We start from the raw sequence: 13,909 nt of genomic DNA, 5'->3' as shown, positions 1-13,909 counted from the left end.
TCTTATCTGAAGATGTTGTATGGATCATTTCATTGGCTATGGAGTATCTGAAGATACACTTAAGATGGTCTTAAATATAAGATTCGACTATGAATACCGGCCAATATCTTTTATTTATTTATTTATTTATTTATTGAACCGAAGTGAGAATCCTCTGGTACAAGTATACAAAAATAAGTTAAATATCAGTTGAGAAAATCTCGAGATTGTGCAAGTAAAAAAATACGCATAAAACCAACAATAATAGAAAGTAATCCGAAATAATTAATAAATGAATTAACAGAGAACAATTCAATATTTGAAATATAAACTCATTCCAAGTTAACCAACTTCAAAAATCTTATCAAATAAATATTATAAATTAAAATTTACTTATTAAATAGCTATTAATATTTACATAAATAATACCTATTGACATATTTAGATAGATAATTTTAATACCGTTTAACTTACAAATAACATTTCCATTTATATATCAATTAAAATATTTCCAGCTAAATCCTTTTTAATATATGCAATATGATCATCTCTTTTCTCCATATCTATGTACCTTTTTTTATATGACTACAATGTTTTTATTAAGTTAAGAGAAGCTAAAAAGAAAAATATATCAAATGATTTAATTTGAGATAATGATACATTTAAGATACGAATTGTGCCGCTATTTTACACGCTATTTGTTTATACATGTACGCTGCCATATTGAACTGCACGCTGCACTAGCTCGAGACCTAGGCCAGGCAGTGCAGTGAACTGTTGCACTAAGTTCTGCTGCACTATTGAAGAAAACAGTCACCTCTGACGTCACTTCTTGTAGAAAGAACGCGTCAGTGTACACTTCTTGAACTAGTACAGAAAGTTCAGCTGAAAAGAACAGACCTAACGTTACCGTGGAAGATGGTTAGGAACTATGTGGACCTGTAGCATGGCCTGCAAGATCCCCAGACTTGACACCTCCAGACTTTTATTTATGGGGTTATTTAAAAGACGTTGGTTTTGCTAAAGAACCAACCACTAGGGATAACATGATGGAGAGAATCAGAGGTGCTTGCCAAAGTATTGTGCGTGATGTACTTTTAAGTACTATTGACAATTTTCAAAGGAGGATTGAATTATGTATTCAGCAAAACGGGAAAGTTTTTAAGAATCTGCTCTAAAATTTTCCGTGAAAACTGAGAGGCAAGGGGACTCCCGTGAATCAAGCACCCCAAACCATGAGAGGCAAGGGGACTCACGCGAATCAAGCACCCCAATGGGAACATACCCCCTACTACGTCCACGTCGTTGTTCCTGGGTAACGCTAAAAGTAGAAGTCAAGTCATTGATAATCTTGTTAACTAATTTCAAGTAAAAATTTAGTTTGACCTTGAAATTATCTCAAAGTCAAGTTCAAGGTCATGACGTGACGTCCACCTCCAAATACTACAACATTTGTTTGAAACATTTTTCACTATCTCGCTTAGCTTACGAGTTCTTGTGTGAATTAATATTACGCGTTTGTCCTTGAAATGACCCCTAAAGGTCATTTTGATCACAGTCATGAGTTACCTATCTGGACGTGAAATTTTCTGTACTTTCCATTTCCGTAGTCAGAAATAAGGATTCCCATTTGAAAAAGTCAGTTTGGCCTGACAATGACCTTGGCCCTTCACCTCAAGGGCAAAGTCAAGGTCACCGCTCGGTCCCCCTACATATCGTATAACTTTTGTCTGAGGCAGTTTCCGCTATCGCCCCTACCTGAGGAGATATTCTCGTGAACGGAGTAAAATGTATTTCGGAACGCTGTAACTCACTGAAAAATTGTCCAATTGCAAAAAACAAAAAACCGTTATGTTCGTCTCATTGTTAGCTACAACTTTTACTTAGAGAGAGAAATCAACTTCCATTTAAAAAATGACCGCCATGATGAAATCTCTAAAGCTCCATCTACAATTAAATTGATAATATTATTATCTTGCCCCCTCGAAGCCATACAACTTTTGTCTGAGGCATTTTCCGCTATCTCTCTTACCTGAGGAGATATTCCCGTGGACGGATTAAAATGGTCCACCCTGTATATTATGATGTTTAAAAATAAATTTAAATATTAATATTTTATACTAAAAATTAATTTAAGAAACGACGTTGCGTATAGGTTGATCTAATACTTTTAGTATTGCACTATTAAGAAATAATGAAAAAAGTTTTTGAGTTTGTATTTCATAAAATGACACATTGCTAGCTTAAAAATATACATCAAAATATGATAAACTCACTTGAAAAAGATGAAGACTTAAGCAAACCACAGAAATTAATATAAAAAAAAAGATCGATCCATTAATGTTTGACATTAAAAATCCTGTAAAGCTATAAAAACACAATTTATAATATGTAATATACAGGGTGGCCCCGAACGTTCCGGCCAAACTTAGAGATTTTATAGGAAAATTAATTCTTAACAAAAAGTTTCCTATAAACATGGGTCGAAAAATGCTTCCTTAAAAAGTTAGCGCTCAAAAACCTCTGAAATCACGGTTATTTTATACATTTCTACAAATATCAAAGAAAGTATGCGTTTTTTAACAAAAAGTACCGAAACAAAAGTTGTAGAGATTTAAATTATGTTTTAAATAAGATCAAAATGATTGTAGTACGTTCCATAGGTTTTGAGATAACAAGTTTCAAGTGTACAAAAGAGTGTTTTGTCGGCTATGACGGCTTTGACGGTAGAGCATTGGCGGCAGCGGCGGCGGCGGCGATGGTGGTGGTGGTGTTGATGGCAATATGCCGCTCTTGTGTCCTCATTGCGTCTGTAAGCTACTCGTCTCGCCACGGGCGCACCTCGATCACCCACCGAAGCAACTACTAATGCGCCGAGTCCGCGCTAATTCGAAGTCCTGTATCGGATTCACTTGAGCCAGAGTAACACACCGAGATAGAGATACGAGCCGTCGTCAACGTAATCCGCGAGAATTCTTAACGACTTCTTAACTTCCCTTTTTCACTCTGAGTGCTATTACCACGCGGTCGCACTCCTTTACTCTTCGGTCGCTAGCTCCGACTGACAATATCGGCGCGTTCCGTATTATAACGCTAACTTTTGGCAAAACTTTGTATTGGCCAACTTTGTATCGGAATAGTTTCTTTATCAGTTGAAGGCATTTTATAATTTGCTCAAAAATGCCAAGAAGTTTTTCAAACGAAGAATACGCAGATATTCATTTCATTTATGGTTTTTGCAATGGGGATGCGAGAGTGGCATGTCACGAATATGCTGTCCGTTTTCCTGATCGCCGGCAACCACATCGCTCTGTTTTTATTGAAACATACAGGCGTTTACGGGATACAGGATCATTTTCTAACCTGTCTGTTGTGCGGGACCCTACTCGAAATGCTAGAACAACAGAAAGAGTTGCGAGATATTTTGAGATAAATCCAAATACTAGTACCCGTCGTGCTTTTCTAACTTTGGGGATTGCTCGAATCACAATTTAAAGGTCACTTCATGAATTGGATATGTACCCATATCATTTTACACCAGTCCAAAATCTTCTCTCTGCCGATTATCAAAGAAGGGAAAGATTTTGTCTATGGTATTTGCATTTAGATGTAAATACTTCATCACAAATCCTCTGGACAGACGAGAGCACCTTTACTAGGACGGGAGTATTCAATTACCACAACTCACACTACTGGTGCGAAATGAATCCTCATCTTCCTCGGATATCGTCTTTTCAGCATGAATTCCAAGTCAATGTTTGGGCAGGGATTGATGAATATTTAATTGGACCTCACATTCTATCTCACCGCATTATTGCACACCACTTTTTACAGTTTTTGAATAACGATCTATTTGATCTATTGCAAGATGTGCCTTTAAATCTTCGCTATGACCGTTGGCTGCTGTTGGATGGATGCCCAGCTTACAGTGCTCGTATTGTTAGGGATTGGATAAACCAGCGTTATCCGGAAAAATGGATTAGCCGTTGGGGACCTGTGGAGTGACCAGCCGGGTCTCCAGATTTAATCCATTTAGATTTTTACTTGTGGGGAAGAGTAAAAAATGAAGTTTACTCAACGCCAATCGAGTCTCGTGAACATCTGATCCAACAGATAAACACGGCTTTTGATCGACTGAAATTAAATCGGGAGGAAAAGCGACCAGATCGGTCACTACTCGATGTCGAAAGTGTATTGAAGCTGGAGGGGGACATTTTGAGAAGAATTAGTTTTTTCACGTTTTTGTTCATTTTCTATTATTACAGTACTATTTTTGTTTAAAAAGAATAATTTTGTTTTTGCGAAAGAAACGGATTTTTATTTTTATTTTTATTTTTATTTCAACAAAAAATTTATTAAGTATCATTTTCTTCTTATTTCATTTTCTTTTTACCTTTTGCTCTTCCTTCCATCCATTATGATAATTCCCTTAAACAATGCAGAAAAAATATGTAACATTTTTGTTAAAAAACGCATATTTTCTTTGATATTTGTAGAAATGTATAAAATAATTGTAATTTCAGAGATTTTTGGGCGCTAACTTTTTAAGGAAGCATTTTTTGAACCATGTTTATAGGAAACTTTTTGTTCAGAATTAAATTTCCTATAAAATCTCTAAGTCTGGCCGGAACGTTCGGGGCCACCCTGTATAATAATATAATTAATGCAGTACCAACTTTAAAGCTTTGCGGTGAATATCTACGGCGTAAATTATTTCTTTATATGTCATACTCCAATTCTCTAGAGTGTTATCCTTCAGCATATTGATTGTCATTGCCTTTTCGATACGATAACTATAAATAATTTTTCTGTTCTAATTATATATTCCTTTTACACACGCATATACACTTATACATAGACATTTGCCGATTGGTATACACGGTGTAGAGAAAGTCCCGGACTCCTTAATATTTTGGAAAATATGCATTTTCAATAAAAATGTTCCATACAAACATTGGTTTTAAGTGATTACATAGCAATATAAAAGCATTACATAGCAATATCAGAAGCACTTTTTATTACATATTCTTATAGCTTACCTTGGGAGTTTTTCAAAACACGGAAAAACTTTAGAATAACGGACCCAACCTCAATGACCTTGAACTTGATATATGTTGTCAAGGTCATCCTCCTGAATGACCTTCAAGAAGTTTTAGCCGTCGCTCGTTGTTTGTTAAACCGTTATTAACAAGACAAGTTTAATGATTTTCCACGAATTTTCAGCTGTTTACGCGAAGCAAGAAAGTGATCTTTGACATATATGATAGACGTCATCATCCCAAGTAACCCGCAAAAAGTTTTAGACGTCATCATCTCGAGTACCCCACAGAACGAGTAGTTGTGTATTAAACAGTTATTAACAAAAAACTTACTGATTGTTTCGCGATACCGGAACCGCCCAGCGTTGAGCGCGAGACTGTGCTCTCGGAGCCCTGATGATTCCGAGCGTATGGAGGGAGAGGGAGTTACAGGTTGAGAGAGAACTCTTGTGTACTCAACGGTCAGTTTATTTCACTGCAATTCGTGCACCAAGTCGAACTAGGCGCAGATCGGAGATCTTCAACACTTGCGGCGCCGGAATGACGCGGCGGATTTCTTGATCGCGTCGGTTTCGGCGAGCTTTCACGCGTGCACCGATACACGAGGTGGCAGTTCGTCCTTTGTCTTTACACAGAATATGTTTATGTGCAGCGGCGAATCGATGATGCGCGCCTGACGAGCGTTCAGACGCTTCGGACGTCGAAATGAGAGAGCGGCTCAACAGCGAAGCGAGTTGAGAGTTGCTCGAGACTCGAATTGGTTCGAGATCGATCTTTACGCGAGCGCTGACAAAGCTCTAATAATGTTCCCGAGACCTCGCTTTCCTTTGAATCCCTCAGATAATTCGACTAACACGGTGACAACAAGGCTTCGGACGTTAGGCTCTTGATCTATACGTGTCTAAAAACTCGAGTCAATGTCGCGGACAGCCAGCGGATCGGCTAGCTCCATTGTTTCGAGTCGATCGAGTTCGCGAAAATAACTTATTTGTCGCGTTCTTACATGAAAACAAGCGAGCTCGAGAACTGTCTGAAGATCTCGAATAACGACGGATTAAATTAAGATTCAATGATTGTAATTCGGAACACTGATATTGCATAAATTTTCAGCTGTCTACGTGAAAGGAGAAGTTACAGGTTGAATTAGGTTAGGTTAAGTTAGATTAAATTTTTGATCTTGACCGAGAGGAACCCCTCGGCACTCTCAACCGTGATCCGTAGGAGCCCATATAGGATAGTGCTTGGAAAGCTCCATCCTTGGAGTCCGCCGATTTCGGAGAGGCTTGACCCTCAACTATTACGGGAGGTGATTGATGTCCCGTTCCTTCTCCCAAAAGGGGCCCATTCGCCTCCGCCGGCAGAACAGTTTGTCTGGTCCGCCGAGATGGAGGTCAGTGCCGAGGAGCTAGCTGCGGCTGTCAAACGGGTCCGGGTCCGAAATAAGACCCTGGGGACGGATGACATACACGGTCACGTATGCCTTGGCGGGATGTCCTGGGCCCCAAACTGAGGCAGCTGCCTTCTGGGAGGTTTCCCGCTATATGGAACGAGGCGAGAATGGTTCTCTGGAAGGAGAGCAGACCTGCGGAGTCTCCCTCCGCGTACCGACTCATTTGTTTGCTGGATGAGGTGAGCAAGGTATTCGAAAGAATAATCGCTGCCCGCCTCTCCAGGCACCTGTCCGCGGTAGGCCCTGACTTAGCTGACAGCCAATTCGGATTCCAAGGGAAACGCTCCACAGTCGACGCAATTCGACATGTGAGATTCCTCTCGGAAGTTGTCGTCTCCCGGGGTTGCTTTGGCTGTCAACTTTGACATTGTCAACGCATTTTACACTCTACCCTTGGGGAGCATTAGGGAGGCACTCCAATACTTTCAAGTACCTCCCTATTTGAAGAGGGCAGTCGGGGACAACGTCGCGGACATATGGGTGAAATATGGGCCTTGATCTTGACAACGCTGTTCAAAGTCAACGATATTGCTATGTAATGCGTCACTTAAAATTCTACAATTTTTGTATGGAACATTTGTAAAAAAATACATACTTTTCAAAATATTAAGAGATTCCGGAACTTTTTCTACATCATGTAAATATTTTTTATGTCACAACAATTGAAAAAAAAGTTATTGTTATACAATTGAGCAGAAAGTTCGTTCCGTTTTTGACAAAAGATGCCTCTGAATAGAAATAGATATGCCTTATCTTATTCAAATGGCTTCAAGCGTGTAGAATTTGACATTTGACAAATCGATATGTGCATTTAAAAAAATTATAAAAATTGGTTATGCTTGTGTATATGGCATTAATTTAAAAATGAAGAATAATAATGTGTTTTGTCGGCATGTCATGTTTTTTTACTTTAAAAAAGGCAAGAATATGATTCAAACTCAGAAAAAATTTTGTGTGGTGCATGGAGAGGGTACGGTAAACGAACGAATGTACTGAAAGTGGTTTGCGAAGTTTCGTGCTGCTGAGTTTGATTTCGATGATGCACTCAGGATGGTCGATCGAAGTTAATTACGACCAAATCAAGACTATGATCAAAAACGATGCTGACATTGAATGACGTTATACGACTTGAATAAGAGCAAAAATATTGAAAATATCGCAAACAGCAATTGTTGAATATTTACGCATGAACATTTATATTTACATTTGACTACGTTTGTTGTCTCGATTTTTAGGTGCCTATAATTTGTTGAAAAAAATTGGATGGATCATTTATTCGTTCCATCCAATTTTTTCGACAAATTTTTTCTGTGTACGATTCATTGAAGAAATGCAATAAAAACGAACCATTTTTGAAACGAATTACCGGCAATGGAAAGTGGATTTTTTACAATAATGACGCAAGAAATTGTGAGGTTACCATTATCAATTCTGAAAGCGGGTCTTTAAAGAAAGTGATGCTTTGCATCTAGTAAGATTAGAAAGAAATCTTTTGAAATTATGAGTTGCTACTACCCGACCAAACGATTAATTAAAATCTGTACTGCTCACAATTGGATCAACTGCAGCAATCGAGCAGAATCTTTCGGAATTGATCAATCGTAAGAATATTATCTTCCACAATGGTAACGTAAGACCACATATCCCTTTAGTCATTCGGCAAAAATTGATGCAACTTAATTGGGATATCCTGCCTCACTCACTGTATTACCAATTCGGACGTTGCATCCTCGGATTATTATTTGTTCGGATCTCCTCAAAATTCTCTTAGGAACAAGAACTTTGATTCTCCGGAAGACTTCAAACATCATCTCAAGTTGTTTTTTTACTCAAAAACCTGGCAACTTCTATATGGACAGAATCATGAAACTAGTTTAAAGATGACAAAATATTATCAAAAAAAAATGAATTAAGTTGTATGTAAATATGAAAAAATAATCCTTCACTTTTGTCACTTTTGTCTAAAAACAGAGCGAACTTTCCGCTCAACTCATGTATATAAACTACATATTTGTTAAATTTTATATAGACATTGTATGCAGGGTGTCTCAGAAAGAATGGGACAATGCTCGTGTGCAGATAGAGCGGACTGAACTGAGTCGAAAAGTCCTGTACCATTTTGCAATTCTCGCAATAGTTAACGAGTTATTAATTATTAAAAATCGCTGTATTAGTCTGGCCTACCGCCGAATGCAAGTGCGCGGCGAGATGCGACCGCCTAGCGATCGAGGTTGCTAGGCGCGCCGCTCCTACCTAACCATTGCCACTTGTGATAAACGACTCCCCGCGCGCCTAGCAACCTCGATCGCTAGGCGGTCGCATCTCGCCGCGCACTTGCATTCGGCGGTAGGCCAGACTAATACAGCGATTTTTAATAATTAATAACTCGTTAACTATTGCGAAAATTGCAAAATGGTATAGGACTTTTCGACTCACAAGTAACACTACCCAACTATCAGAAACCGATTCGCCTGAAACTGTGCAGAGAGTCAGTGTTGGCCAAAACATGCAACTTATGACTGTTTATAGCGGTCCAAATTCATTTGAACAATTATTTATAACAATTAATAAATAATTACATAGCCATGTGAGACTTTGGCTTTTTCGCATTTGGAGTGAGCGCAGTTGTCAGGGTAATTTTGCTCGCTGAAACCAAATTCTATCTCAAAATTCACATTGCATGTCAGAATTCCTAGATATCCTAACCTCAAAATGCTAGAAACCGTATTATTGCCTCTGCTAAAGGTTGTGCAATAAGGTGATCTTATAAGACCATAAATCATGAATCATAGAGCTATAAACCATGAACCTATTAACCCACAAACTCAACTAACGAACCCTAAGCCTATGGACCCATAAACCTTGGACCCATGTACCGTACACCCATAAATAATAAGCAGGGATGCCAGTTTCGAACCGCTTACAGCATGCTACAGCATGTGGAGGGAATACGCACACAAGCGAGCAGCCGTGTACGTGAGTGCTCGACTGTCCGGCTGCCTTCGGACAGTAGAAGAACGCAGACATGTAATCTGCTGTTTCTTTCTCGAGCGCTATAGCTATCTGCGTTCTTCTACTGTCCGAAGGTAGCCGGACAGTCAAGCACTCACGTATACGGCTGCTCGCTTGTGTGCGTATTCCCTCCACATGATGTAGCATGCTGTAAGCGGTTCGAAACTGGCATCCCTGCTTATTATTTATGGGTGTACGGTACATGGATCCAAGGTTTATGGGTCCATAGGCTTAGGGTTCGTTAGTTGAGTTTGTGGGTTAATAGGTTCATGGTTTATAGCTCTATGATTCATGATTTATGGTCTTATAAGATCACCTTATTGCACAACCTTTAGCAGAGGCAATAATACGGTTTCTAGCATTTTGAGGTTAGGATATCTAGGAATTCTGACATGCAATGTGAATTTTGAGATAGAATTTGGTTTCACCGAGCAAAATTACCCTGACAACTGCGCTCACTCCAAATGCGAAAAAGCCAAAGTCTCACATGGCTATGTAATTATTTATTAATTGTTATAAATAATTGTTCAAATGAATTTGGGCCGCTATAAACAGTCATAAGTTGCATGTTTTGGCCAACACTGACTCTCTGCACAGTTTCAGGCGAATCGGTTTCTGACAGTTGGGTAGTGTTACTTGTCAGTACAGTCCGTTCTATCTGCACACGAGCATTGTCCCATTCTTTCTGAGACACCCTGTATAGACTGTGTAAAAAGATTTGTTACTTACATCAATAAATTTGTCTACCAAGTTCATTTTGTTTCCTTTTATATTATTTATAACAATTATAGTTAAATGTTTTAGATATGAAAAAATATATATAGTTTATATGCGTACAAATATACAGGCTATCCCATTTGAAATGACTCACTGGAATAACTCTTTTAGGAAAGCACTTTAGAAAAATGTCAAATACAAAAGTTGTAGGGTTTAGAGGGAGACATCTGATGGTGACTTTGACTTTGACCTAGGAGTCAAATTTGGAGGTCATTTGAAGGTCACTTTAAAAATTTTTAATCGAAACTTTCTGACATCAAAAATGAATCAAATGGAAAATTTTACGTTTATATATCTTGTTATGACATCGGGTCAAACCGACCCTCAAGATTCATTTTCTTATTTTAAGTAACGCACTGAAATAACTCCATAGGAGAGCATGGTAGAGAAAAATGTCAAATACAAAAGTTGTAGGGTTTAAAGGGAAAACTTGATGATGATATTGAATCAAGACCAAAACTGATCCAGCCGATTAAGACAAAACCGGAATTGATCTAGCCGATTAAGACTACAGTATCAAGCCAGAATCTAGTTTTTGTATAAAAGGCTTATGACCTTAATAAGTGTTTAAATATTTGTCCAGTATTATCTATGCATAATTGAAGTCGATGTTCAAAACTGTCAACTATCGATAAAAGTACATTTTTCGGAATGATTCGATAGGAATGATTCGAGTTATGCGATCAATTATATTCTCTCTTGTTGCGGGTGAGTATACAATGTTCTTCAAATATCTCCATAAAAAGAAATTTGGATTTATTAAGTCTAGAGCACCTAGAACACCATGATACTGGTCCACTGCGTCCTATTCATCTACCTGCGAATGTGAGATCCAAATGATGTCCAACTCTCTCACTCCACGCTGGAGCACCGTTTTGTTGAAAGAACATTCTTTGACGGAAATGTAAATGGTAATAATTATTTACACTTTGTACAGCAACGATTACCGGAATTGCTTGAAGATATCAATCTGAAGATATCGAAATAAGGCAATGTTCTTTCAACAGAACGGTTCTCCTATTGAGTTATTCCAGTGAGTCATTTAAAATGCAACAGTCCGTATATAGTTTATAGGTGCGCAAATTATAATACGGTGTTTTTATGAAAGAAATTGAGCCTTTATTAGAACAGAATAATAAACATGTCAATCCTTGAAATATTCGCCATAATTTTTAATACTTATACGAGTATCGGGCTGCCGAATCCCTCTCGACAAACAATAACTAAAGGTTCAATTTCTTAAAAAAAAGAGAAGCTGAATTAATTTGCACATCTAATATACAGGGTGTCCCATTTTAAAGTTTCCCCTAAAATATTTCAGAAACACTGCGTTAAATCGCAAAATGTTTCAAACAAAAGTTTTGTGACTTCGAGGGGGACATAAGACGGTACTATTGGTTTGACCTTGGGTGGCGTTGTCAAGGTCATATGGAGTTCAACTTTGTTTTTTTAAACGGAACCCCATACTTTTTATTGCAGAGTCTGATTCTTCGTCGAAAAAAAGTAACTGTTGTTCGAAACATTGTTTTTAAAAACGCCTTCCTTATCCCGAAAACGCAGGTTCAACCTTTAGCGGATCAATGATAATACTCGCTTTATAACAGACACTGAAGTTTTTTTAGTATTTTACTGTTTACCATCAGCATGTGCGTGCGTGCGTATGCGTGTGTGCTACATCCAGCCAACTAAGGCAAGATCGATCACAGATCCGGTCAGTTAAGGCAAGATCGTGCTCTGATCCAGCCAGTTAAGGCAAGATCGTGCCGTTATGTAGTCAATTAAGGCCAAGTAAGGTAGTCGTAAATTAGTTTTGTAGGTTGTCTCTCTGCTCATCTGATGAGATGTTCAAACGTAGCTCCGTTGACTTGTTGACAATATTGAATCCGTCTCTCGAAGTTTGTAACAGTACGTAAGAGAACATCACGTGGAATAATGTTACACGCTGCTCGGATCCTCTCCATCATGTTTTCTCTTGTCGTTGGTCTCTCCCGATAGACTACATCTTTCAGGTAACCCCATAAATAAAAATCTGGAGAAGTTAAATCTGGTGATCTTGCTGGCCACCTTACTCGACTACCCCTTCCAATCCATACATCACGGAAGGTCTCGTTCAGATAATCTCTGACGATATTGGCATAGTGAGGACCTGCACCATCATGTTGGAACCACATTCTTCTCCGTGTCGTTAAGGTCAATATCTTCAAGAAGTATTGAAAGAATATCTCTTAGAAATTGTAAATAGTTCTGAGCATTAACCATACAATCAAAAAAGTAAGGGCCAATTACATAGCCATTGGCGATTCCGCACCAGACAGTGAGACTCCATCGATGCTGATTGTCTATTTGTTGCATCCAACGAGGATTAACTGGAGTCCAATAGTGACAATTATGACGATTCAACGTTCCATGACTATGAAAAGTAGCTTCATCGCTGAACAAAACGTACTTGAAAAATCGCCATCGTGCAGAAGTTGCTGTGTTGCCCAGCGACAAAATAATAGCCGTTCTCGATGATCATTCTCAGTCAAGGCTTGATTTAGTGTAATATGATAAGGGTGGTACTTTGCAGCCTTCAAGTATCTAGAAGCAGTCGATCTTGGAATTCCCACTGTACGCTCAATTTCACGTAATGATACATGAGGGTTCAAATGAACCATCGCCAGAGTTACGAGGAAACGAGCATTCAGCGCGTAATCATCTACGTTGTAACATCTTCTTCGTCGACAGAGATTCCCTCTCCGAATCCTTATTTCAATTTTACGTATTGCAGTATGACTCGGATGTTGTCGTAGAGGAAATCTTCTTCGGTACAATGCTGCTGCTCTTTTGTAATTACGTCGACATTCTCCTAGGATGAGAAGAATGTCGGTCAACTCGTTCGACGTGTAATCGGGCATTGTTTTTACTTGCACAACAATGGAATTTTAGAAACAAAAAAAATTTGAAAATCATTCACGAATGACGTGACGAGTTAAAGAGGAAGTGTCGAGAACAGAAAACTTTATGCTAATTGCTCAAGGACTCATACAAGTTGAGAAAGACACCAGCTGTCAATCGATAAGTCAACTTTCAATGAGATGTATCGCATCCTGCAGTAAATAAGAATAACCAATACTGTTTAATATTGAGATGGGAAAGTAATAGTGCAATAATCCTCAAACTCTCGAGCCGATTAAAGCAAAGACCGTTTCTGAATATTCCACTCTTGGCTTTGAAATAATAATTCGGAACTACCTACTGTTTGACCTTGACATTATGTAACCAACAACATGGAGTCTGAAAATTTGTCGTTCTTTCCTATTCTACAGTCAAAGTTAATTTCACCATTGAGAATATTCACATGACCTTAGAAATTGATTCCAAGGAAATTGATCCGCATGGTACAACTTGAGTAATGGGTATTGTAACTTTCAAGCCTTATAAGTCGAAAAGTACTTAATGAAAAAAATACTTCATTATAGTGTTTTGAAAAGCTCTCGAGGTAAGCTATGAGAATATGCAATGAAAAATTAGGAGTTCCATTTACAAAATTCGAAGTGACCTTGCCCTGACCTTGACAACGCCACTCAAGGTCAAACCAATACCATCTTAACTGGCTGGATCAGAGCACGATTTTGCCTTAACTGGCTGGATCAGAGAACGATCTTGCCTT

General features: G+C 38.5%; 1 protein-coding gene across 2 annotated transcripts in view; it reads right to left on the bottom strand.

Annotated features, from left to right (window-relative positions):
• LOC109611533 (odorant receptor 4-like) overlaps positions 1–13,909 on the bottom strand; it is a 69,582-nt gene that overhangs the window by 29,342 nt on the left and 26,331 nt on the right. For both annotated transcript variants that reach the window (XM_026973142.1, XM_026973141.1), the window contains 2 exons: positions 4,656–4,772; positions 2,256–2,346 (listed from right to left, as the gene is read on the bottom strand). In XM_026973142.1, the coding sequence (XP_026828943.1) occupies positions 2,256–2,346; positions 4,656–4,772 (208 nt within the window). The remainder of the gene's footprint in view (positions 1–2,255; positions 2,347–4,655; positions 4,773–13,909) is intronic.

The sequence above is a fragment of the Ooceraea biroi genome, chromosome 10 (genome assembly GCF_003672135.1).
Source record: "Ooceraea biroi isolate clonal line C1 chromosome 10, Obir_v5.4, whole genome shotgun sequence".
NCBI classification, from domain to species: Eukaryota; Metazoa; Arthropoda; class Insecta; order Hymenoptera; family Formicidae; genus Ooceraea; species Ooceraea biroi.
The sequence above is the reverse complement of the archived record's forward strand: the minus strand, read 5'-3'. Positions and strand labels throughout refer to the sequence as shown.